This window comes from Laetiporus sulphureus (genome assembly GCF_001632365.1).
Source record: "Laetiporus sulphureus 93-53 unplaced genomic scaffold LAESUscaffold_8, whole genome shotgun sequence".
NCBI classification, from domain to species: domain Eukaryota; kingdom Fungi; phylum Basidiomycota; class Agaricomycetes; order Polyporales; family Laetiporaceae; genus Laetiporus; species Laetiporus sulphureus.
In genome coordinates, this window is record NW_024468517.1 from 845,242 (window position 1) to 854,773 (window position 9,532).

Consider the following 9,532-nt stretch of genomic DNA (forward strand, 5'->3'; position numbering starts at 1 on the left):
CGGCGGGGTTGGAATACGGCGAGTAGGACGCGGCGGGAGGAACTGGCAGTGTTGGGAGGCGATAGGCCATCAACTGGGGCACTGCGCACGCGAGGGTTGCACGCAGTACTTGAGCAGAAAGAGAGAGGCCGCGGACGGGGGAGGCAGCGAGCAGCAGACGCACTCCCGAATAGGTGAGGTCGCCGGAAATGGGTCGAACGAGCGAGGAAACTCTCTTCCCATTTTCGTGCCTGCCTTATATATTCCCCAAACACCACACAACAACCTGTCCGCATCTTTCCGTTTCTCACGCCGCATGTGATCTCGATAAGATATCACCTGCCATCTCGGCCCATCGATCCTCCCTGCTGCGCCGTTATGAACGTCCTCTCCGCTCGCCGTGCCCACCGCCCAACCCCTCTGTGTCCTGGGCGCCTGCGCACTAACTGCCCCCGTCCAGGCACACTGGCGCATATGGCAGGCGCCATGCTAATTTGGGCATCGCCGTCCGAGCACCCCGAACAGGATCCCCGAATCGGAGGATCCACTTGCCCTCCCAGACCCCCGGTCCGCCGCCGCCTCCACGTCTGGTGCACCCGCCAAGCCCTTCGCCGCATCAGATCGCCATATGCGGGCGCCCTCCTGCCGTTCTCGCTGCTTGCGCCCGCATGGGATGGCACTGCCGAGCGCGTGCGTTCTGCCATTGGCCCGCTTTTGCCTTTTCCATATGTGCGGGAGACTTTCTGATCTTGGAAGGTCTCTGTCCCAGTTGCCCGTATCTTGTTCTTGGCCAGGCTCACTCCAGACGCGATGTCCCAGCGTAATTTGCACTGCGAAGGTGCGTATCTGAGCTAGAATCAGAGTTCCGTGGACGCAATGGGCATACGGCGCAGTCACCTCATCACCACGTTGCCGCGCTGGCCACACGTCCGAGCACACCGGGCGGATACATCAGCCGATGTCAATGATGCTTACTCCTTCGGTCACTGATCACAGCCCAAGCGCTCGCTTCCATGCCACAGCCGTCCGCTTCTCTTCCCCAGCACCCCAAATGAGGCTGCCTATCACGCGTCAACGACATTGCATTGTCCGCATATCATACAATGGCTACTGCACTCCTCAAGCCTCCACACGCTCGTCCTCGAGACCGCCCTTGCCGCCTGACGGCTTTGCATGACGAAAAACGTCCTAAGCATGCAGCCGAGCATCAAGCACAACGTCAACTCGAGCCGCAAGGTCCTCCCGATTATCAATCGCGCACGGCCACGCGCCACCCCAAAATGCCTCCGCGGCCGGCTCATTGCAAATTCCCCGCAACTGGCTCCGCCCTCGGCCGTATACGGGAACCATAATGCACAGGATGACAGAGAAAATAGGATGGTCATGTCGTAATAGTACAGGATCTGCGCATGGCTGCGTTGGGCGAGCTCTGTTGGGATGCTGTTGGATAGGCGCTGCTAGTGGTGCAGAGCCTCTGCAGACCCGCGATCGCTGAGCGCTGATGTGATAGCACGTCCTCGGACTAGCCGGAACTTCGATATCAATCAGGCCACACAGCCTTTGCAAGATGCTAGCGGGGATCTTTGCGTCACGGTGGGTGGAGCCACCAGCCTTTCACATCCACATCTGTCCACGATTATATGAATTGCATTCTGTCATGCCGACGTTGCTCTTTCAGCCGCCTCTTGGGTTTTTTCAGTTTCTGTACATCCGACATGAATTGTGGGGCCCTTTATGTTAGTGACAGGGCTGCTATTCCTGAGTCCGTTGCAGGTGCGACTTACACACCTATTGCAGTGCTGATCAGACGATGTGTGTCACACTTGACAGACCGCCGGATTTACAGCTCAATGTATGCGCGTTGCGTATAGGGACATAGGGGTGAAATAGCAAGCTTTCGCTAGAACCGCCAGACGACGCACACCGCACACACGAGAAGTGTTGCCCGTTGGTCCAGCTCAGGCTTGTCGATTTACGGTATTCCTCTCGTCCTCGAGGCGTCATGACCTCATGTTTAAGATCCGTTCGGTTTGCACAGGAGCTTAATTACTGGGTGATACACGCCGCAGATCTCATAACACTCTAAACGCCCTTCATTCCGCCGGTCACTCGCGCCCATCTCGCCTTACTCCTTTCTCCTTTCTCCTACGTACTCCCGACGTACAAACGATTGCCGAGCGTTCACGTCCAGCAAATTCGTGGTCGGTTCAATGATGCTTCACATTTTCACACTCCGGAACTGACATGCCTACTCTTGCGCTCCAGCTTCCGTTGTGCAATCGCCCACTATGCCCGTAAGAGTGTGTATTGTTCGTGATCTTCTCGACACTTACACTCGGCGCTCTCATCTTTCGCCATCACAACGTCATTCAGCTCCTACCCCAGTAACTTCCCTCCCCTTCGTGCTTCCCGAACGCACAAGCGAGCGCCGAGTGATGGTGGGTTGACAGAGTCGTCAATCGACCCATCGCTCGTCCACGTTTTTACACTCGGGGAGGACATGCTTTCCGTCATGAGGATCCTGCTGTCTACATCCATACCACGCGACCTGACGACGTTATATTTCCGCTCGCGCCGGACACACACAAACGCCTCGGGCGCTCGGTGACATTTACATAAGATGTCGCTTGTTCTCCATGTTCTCGTCCGTGATAGATCGATGACTCTCGTCCAGGCGTCCGTCGTGCTCTTCGCATACGTTCTGTTCTCTATCTGCGCTCTCTTGCCGCCCTTCTCACGCCAAGCTGCGCTCCCAGGATCCCATTCGCCGAGACTCCGCAAGCCTCCTCTCTATGGTATCCCACTTGCCTAAATGGTCCGTGATACGTTGGCCCGGTGGCCGCCCTCGCTGTGATCACATCCAGTCATACGTCAGCACCGGGGCCGAAAACGTCAGATGTTCGGCAGCCCGAGGTTATATAAATATGGCGCCGGGAACGTTGTGCGATGATACGAATGGACAAATCGGGTGACCGCGCGTGTTTCTTGTTTAGCAATTGTCACTGTGGAGCGTGGCCAGGTGTCAGCTAGTTGTCACATTAGGTTCGTGCTTCGGGGCGCCGGGGCGGACGCTCCATTTGGGAACACAGCTGCGTACTGCACCCGGTGGATCGCTCAAGGAAGCCGTGGGTCCGTGGAGGTACGCTGGTCCGCCAAGGGGATGCGTGTGTGATGTCTGCTACTCTGCGTCGCAGACGTGGTTTGTTGCCGTCCACGGCGGTGATAAATGTAATGTCTGTATCGTGTCATTCCATGTAGCATGATTCGCATATGATATATGCGTAGCTCGATGAATTGCGATGAACAGAACGGGTGCGGGGATGATGCGGGGATGGCTTGATAGGGGCACGCTGGTGATGTACTGTGTCGCACGCTTCTCGATTTCGCCCGAATGCAGGCTTGAATTCAAAACGGCGCTCGTGATCGAATGTTGCACGTCGCCGAACAGTTTGTTCAACTGCCATCGCATGGATGCCTTGATTTCCAACAGTAATCGAAGCGTACTGGTGCATGAGCACAGCATGGACGTCAGGTATTCACTCCTGCCATTCCTTACACCTTACGAGTTCGCGATCCGTGCGCATTGACAATTCCTCCTGGCTCTGGAGCCCCATCCCCCGACTGGCTCAACCCGCCGCGCTGCATACAGTCCACCGTCCAACATCAGCAAGCCTTGCTGACGCATCTCGGGACACCGGCGGGCCCAATTTGTCCTCCTCCCTTCCCTTCTCATCCTATCTGCACGGACTCGCCATGGCCATGCCCACGCCGCCCCGAATCCTATTACGGCACGCTTCTCCCAAGATCCTTGCGCCGAGGCTTATCTCTGCCCCGTTATTGCATATGGCAGCGCTTCGGGGCAAACCTTGAGCTTAGTTCGGATTGTGGCCGTGGAGCGCGGACTGGATGCAGCCTCGAGGAATTGTTCGATCGCAGGTAAGACGCGCGCAGACTCCGAGCCTCGGCCAAGCCTGCCGATGCGCGCAGCCAATCCGAGAAGGCGGATCGCGTGTCGTTGCGTAGCAACATCGTAGCGTTCCCACCCTCCTGCTCATGTGCCCATTCCTCATTTGAAAAGGTCTGCACTCCGACGATTCCTCCGGGGGATGATGACTGTGCGCCGCTTCGGTGCTCACATCGCGCCCGGGGCGTTCCTGGCCGCACTTCTATCACACCACTAGAACGGCAGTTCGCCTGCCGTCTTCGGCAGTATATAATATGTGGACACCACGGTTGATGCGTCCGGATCTGGCGGGATGGATATGTCGACTAAGCTCATCCCGTCTCCTCTCCGTCCGCGGTAATGAACCGCACAAGCCGGGCGCGAGCGCGATCTGCATCCGCGTGGTCTCCACCGTTGGAGGAGAATCGGAACACCCGAGGCTAGAGCTTAAAAGTGCGATCTACATCAGCGGCAGGAACTCGATCTCGAGTCACGGGGAGATAGCCGCAAGAGGCAGCCATGGCCCGGAACGGCAATTGACGCTCCAAATATAGACAATGTAGTTGAAAGGTGCGAAACACTGGCAATTCACGTAATTTGCTGGTGCACGTGCATCTTTTATCCATTCCCCGAAGCGAGAGTTTATGTAAAACGCGACGAATGGCTCTGTCTGACGCAACGGTGAGTTTCCTTAAAGATAGAACCTATCTGTTCCAGCGGCTCACGATCAGGTGCGAACCCGAGTCCAGAATTTGCCAGCAATGAACCCCGAAGCCACGAAATTAACGAACACGTCCACAACTCATATCACAAGCATGATAACTCCGACAGCTCGGAGTTGTGTGCTCCGTCGATGGCCCTGAGCTGTTTGACACCATCAGCGATAGACGACAGCACGCACTGCTAGCACTGGTCGCTCTTCGCAGGGAAAGGGCGTGTCTCCCTATCTAATGGACTTCATTGGTCCGTGTCGCCTTCTGGGAACGATTTCCGAGTATTTGTTCCATTACACCTGCATTACTTCATGATCACGTACCTTCTCTGTGGGATAGGATCGACACACCAATGACCATCGCTCGAGCGGATCGTCTCTGCAAATTTCGGACCATCTGCACAGGGTCGTTGAGCATTACACAGTCTTCTGGCCTCAAGCTCAGCGCAGAGAGTGAGAATAAGTGTGGAAGGACCGACTCGGGAGCAGAAGCTCGAAAGTCCGACGTACCTAGAGCTTCATTTCCTGCAGAGTTTTCTCTCGCGGTCATACCGGGTACGCTGACGGTCTTCAAATCTTCCAGACTTCTCCTCGGCTGGGTCATTTGTTATAGCACGAAGTGGCCGTTGTGTGGCAGCAGAATGGTTCATCCGCTTCAGCAAGTCGACCGGCCGGCCATATGATCGCACTGCTGATATGAAACCCCCGTCTCGCTTCCTCGGAGGCAGAGCGGGGGCTTTTCGATACTGACTCTCGGCGCCTGTGGTGGTGTCCGCTGATCAGATGGACGGTCCCTGGGCTAAGGGCTAAAGCCTGAAGAGTGTTGCCTGATCACCGCTGTGTAATCTGACTGACGGCTCTATGGACGGGAAACCCTCTTCGGCGGTCAGACCTTGCGCTGTGCATCTCTCGGTTATGCTCTTACCTGGACGCGATATCCATGTTTGGTGAAGTGCACGGGTAGCGAACGTGACCATGTACTCAGTGCGTATATGGCTGTGTGCGCGCCAGCTCATCCTGCGCGTCTACCAGCAGCTGCAGCGTCAGCTTGACCCCTTGAGAATAGCATATATGCATCTGTAGAACAGTGTCATCTGGCCCATGTGGATGAGGACAAGGGCCACAAGTTATCATATCAACCTGAGCGGTACTCCAGAGAAAGGCAGCCGTCACTGACGTTTTGTTTCCGAGTCAAAAATTCTCCGCTCGTAGAGGCGCATGACCTGTACGTTAGAAACCCTATATCTGAGTCCGGAGAAGTTCATAGACAACGCGCGAGAAATGTTTTATCACCATTAGACCGAAGATCCCGATCAGCCGGCTTCACTCGCATCGCTGGCGTCTGCGTCTGCGCATCCTCCGAGTGCTGAGCGCTTGAGCGCCGAGCGTACATATCTCCCAACATGGGAAAAGAACGGCTGTTTTACCGAAAGGAGCTTGCGGATGCAACTCATATCAGCAGCGGAGGTCTCGACGCCGAGATAACTGACCTTTTCCCCCGGTTTAGGCAGCCATGGCCAGAAAAGGCAAGAGTCGCACTAAATGTGGACCCTGTAACTTTTGCTCCGTCGCCCAGACGCTTAATAATCTGCGGTATTTGTCGACTTCTGAGGTAGCGAGATGAAGCGATAGTCGTCGATTATCTATAACGAAGGGTGAGTAAATTTTCACGGCTCGGACTCACGAATCCTCGGATTAGGCGCGAACGCTGGCCAGAACGTGTTGCAACGGACCAGGAAAGCTTGGGGGGATGAACTCGTCCCCAGCTCATCTCCGATTGGGTCTGTCTTGATGTCCCTGAGGCGCTTGAGGCAACAGGCGAGTGGCAATGGCCGCTGGTCATTGCGAAGGAATGACCCCATTTTGCAGAGACGATCCACTTAGCTCATGCTAGGACGCATATCGATCCTACATAAGAAGGAAGGCACGTTATTGTGCAGTAATGGAGGTGTAATAACACGAAAAACGCAGTGAGCACCAGATGCAATAGCGCACAATTTCTTCCAAGAAGACACCGATCACGTTCGCCAGGCGAGGATACACTGCCTTCTGCACAGCGTCGCTAGACACGAGAAGGCCTCGCGGCGTCAAGCACAGCACAGATGGCGAGAATCGACCTAGAATGACGGAGGCATGAGCTCGTAAGTTTGCTGTAGCCAGAGCTTCATTTTACTAGTGCATCTTCTTCAGTGCACATAGCAAGAACGGGCGGCGGAACATCGTAGGGATCCGAGAGTCCTAGTAGCACATCTGGAGGTTTTTCAGCCGTGCATTTTCTCGCCAGATCATTATGAACAACACACATCCTTCACCGTTTCGAAAACCTCAACGCAAACGCGTCTTACCTTCTAGCTAACGTGGCGCGAAACGGCCGGATGAGCGTGCCTGCCCAGATCAGTCCACCCGCAGCGAAGTCCACCCGCAGCGGAGGTCCAGCCGCTGACCGATCGTAGAACCGTGGTGCTGCGTTTATCTGCATCTGTCAAAAATCACCTGCTATGATCTCGTGCATACTAGATCGGAGGCTATTGAGGCTCGGTGCCGGAAACGGTGTCCGCTGGTCAGATGATGATCCTGCGTGCGTGCGTTGGGGCTAAGGGCTCGGGAGTCTGGTCGGTAGTGTGCCTTGTATGGATGAGGCGCTCTGTACAGCTGTTTTGAAACAAGTATCCTGCGAGTTAAATTTGCTTTGGATTTCTTGTCCACTGGGCGATTAGCTTTGCAGATAGGTAGAGAACTCGAGAGGAGTCATGGCTACATACTTAGCTGCTTCGAAGACGGATTGTCCTATGGTACCCAAGCGTTCACTCAGCGCGTTCATGTGTAGGACGAGCAGGCTCAGCTGAGCCATCAGCTGTAGAACAACGCCGTTGAAAGCATGAAGATTGTTAGTACATATAAGCTCCTCAAAAACTCACCTAAGCAACACTAGTTAAAATGTAAAACGCAGTCTCAACCTCTTCGGATAGAATATGCGTAGCCGACACCCGCATCCTATGTACCGTATCGAATCAAACAAGCCTTCTCCGAGGCTTGTAGCGGCATATGTCTTGTTCACCAGCGACTATGTTTTAGAATTGAGATCTCAAATGATATGACAACGAGGAGAATAGAGAGACACTGACGGCCCCCGTCGCACGAGAACACCTTCCGAAACTCGAATGAGGTTGCCTCTTTCACGGTGACGGTGATTTCCATACCTGGTCCAATCGATTGGATTCAACGTGTTGAATAAAGGGAACCAGCATCATGGCGCAGATACCGAGCCGCTGAGGACACCTTCGGTCTTGCTCATATTCTTGATCGGTACGTGACCCTGAGCATGAGGGAAAGAAACATCAATGCGGGACTGGAAGCTCGAGCGTGTCTCAAATCCCGATGCAGATGCACCGGGGACGTACCGCAGTGTTTTCAAATCTTATTTGTTCAGACGTCGTCACCATAATCATCATGCAATTGCAGGAAACAAGATACTACTACTAAAATGCAAATGCAGATACGAAAACTACGCCAACGGAGGCAGAGCGCCGACATCCGACATATACCAGTGACATGCACAATCTCCAAACCAAACTCCGCATAGAGAGCAACTCAACTGCTACTCGACACGAATCAATACAAATCGTCGATTCCCCTTCGATTCTCCGGCAATGTATGCATCAACCGGTGGCGCTGCGCGCTCTTTGACATGGCCCGTGCTTTTCTTTCTGCCATTTCTCTTGCCTCGTCGTGCTCCGGCGTCTGGGAAGGCCCCGCTTGCTGGCAAAAAAGGAACAATTGCGCGATCCTTTCAGCTGCCGTGGCAGCTACTGCAGGCCCAGCATCACCGACACCTGCGACACGCGCTCATCAAAGCTCTTCGTCGGATAGTGCTGTCGCATGCCTTCCAGAGCTTCCTTGATGTCCTTGACGCTGTACCGAGAGTCGTTCTGCAACACAGCATATGTGTGCAGAAAATGTGCTGTTTCTTCATCTAAATATGAGAGACACGACATGCAACGATTGGCAGAATCATCGAATGCATGCGATAGAAAGGGACATGTAGGCGTAAGCAAACAAGAATGACGAGAGGACGTGCGTACCACTAGGATCAACGGAGGGTATCCTCGACAGATGAACGTCTTCACAGGCGCTATCCCGGCATTGGCCACCACCTGGGACTTCGTACCGGCATATTCGTTTTGTTGGGTCAGTCAACAGATGCTTCACGTGAGCCAATTTCAACGAATTAAGATCAAGAGGAGAAACAAGAGAAGCTGTTGAAGTTGATGGGGTGTCCACAGACATTGCATTTTGCGGAGCTGCGCGTGTTGACGTGTCTCTAGCCTCTGAGGTATACTGAAGTGAGTGTGCACGCAACGAAGGCAGCCGTTCTAGTGGCGACGAGTAAGCTATAAAACGGGGAACTTGAAGGCGCGCTTGCTGCACGATAACGTTATTTGCTGATGTTTCAACCTAAACACATGAAACGAAAAATGATTTCATCAACATAGATCCAGAAAGCGACGTTTCTCCTCGAGGGGATCCATCGTACGCGATGCAAGTAGGTCCGACACGCACCTGGGCCGACGTCTCTGCACCGAAGTTAACGACGTCGACTTTCATAGTCTCTTGTTGAGTAGAATTAGGCCATGTTCCGGCGACCTAAAAGGAAGTGCCAAAAAAGAAAATAGGGGAGACAAAGATAGCAAATAGAGCACGGGCGGGAACGTAACAGTATACGACGAGAAAGAAAAAGAAGCACATTAAGTAATGCTCGCAACGGCCGCCGAAGCGGTGAAAGAAAATATCCTTGCCGCTTGTTCTTGTTGGGCCTCTGCAGTCAACACTGTCACGTGGTGAAAGAGCAATAGACAAATATGAGACAAATAGTAAGTGCAACGGGGGCATGGGCGTGG

The 9,532-nt window shown here is 54.0% G+C and overlaps 4 protein-coding genes across 4 annotated transcripts in view; 2 read left to right on the forward strand and 2 right to left on the reverse strand.

Moving 5' to 3' along the window:
* Position 1: 1 nt before the first annotated feature.
* On the reverse strand, positions 2-1,329 carry LAESUDRAFT_748511 (uncharacterized protein; the record flags this gene model as incomplete). The annotated part of the gene is made up of 3 exons (XM_040911519.1): positions 2-896; positions 955-1,040; positions 1,241-1,329. The coding sequence occupies 3 exons, from the start codon at positions 1,327-1,329 to the stop codon at positions 469-471; spliced, it is 603 nt and encodes a 200-aa protein (XP_040767116.1). The 3' UTR covers positions 2-468.
* Positions 1,330-5,950: 4,621 nt separating this feature from the next.
* Positions 5,951-6,304, forward strand: LAESUDRAFT_723135 (uncharacterized protein). The gene is made up of 2 exons (XM_040908351.1): positions 5,951-6,070; positions 6,125-6,304. Exons 1-2 carry the CDS (start codon positions 6,038-6,040, stop codon positions 6,248-6,250), a joined length of 159 nt encoding a protein of 52 aa, XP_040767117.1. The 5' UTR covers positions 5,951-6,037; the 3' UTR covers positions 6,251-6,304.
* Positions 6,305-8,440: 2,136 nt separating this feature from the next.
* On the reverse strand, positions 8,441-9,239 carry LAESUDRAFT_756995 (uncharacterized protein; the record flags this gene model as incomplete). The annotated part of the gene is made up of 2 exons (XM_040912240.1): positions 8,441-8,563; positions 9,195-9,239. 2 exons carry the CDS (start codon positions 9,237-9,239, stop codon positions 8,441-8,443), a joined length of 168 nt encoding a protein of 55 aa, XP_040767118.1.
* Positions 9,240-9,429: 190 nt separating this feature from the next.
* The window catches only part of LAESUDRAFT_723137 (uncharacterized protein), a 664-nt gene continuing 561 nt past the window's right edge, over positions 9,430-9,532 (forward strand). Inside the window, exon 1 of the mRNA XM_040908352.1 lies at positions 9,430-9,462. The gene's annotated coding sequence lies outside the window, so the exon portion shown is untranslated. The remainder of the gene's footprint in view (positions 9,463-9,532) is intronic.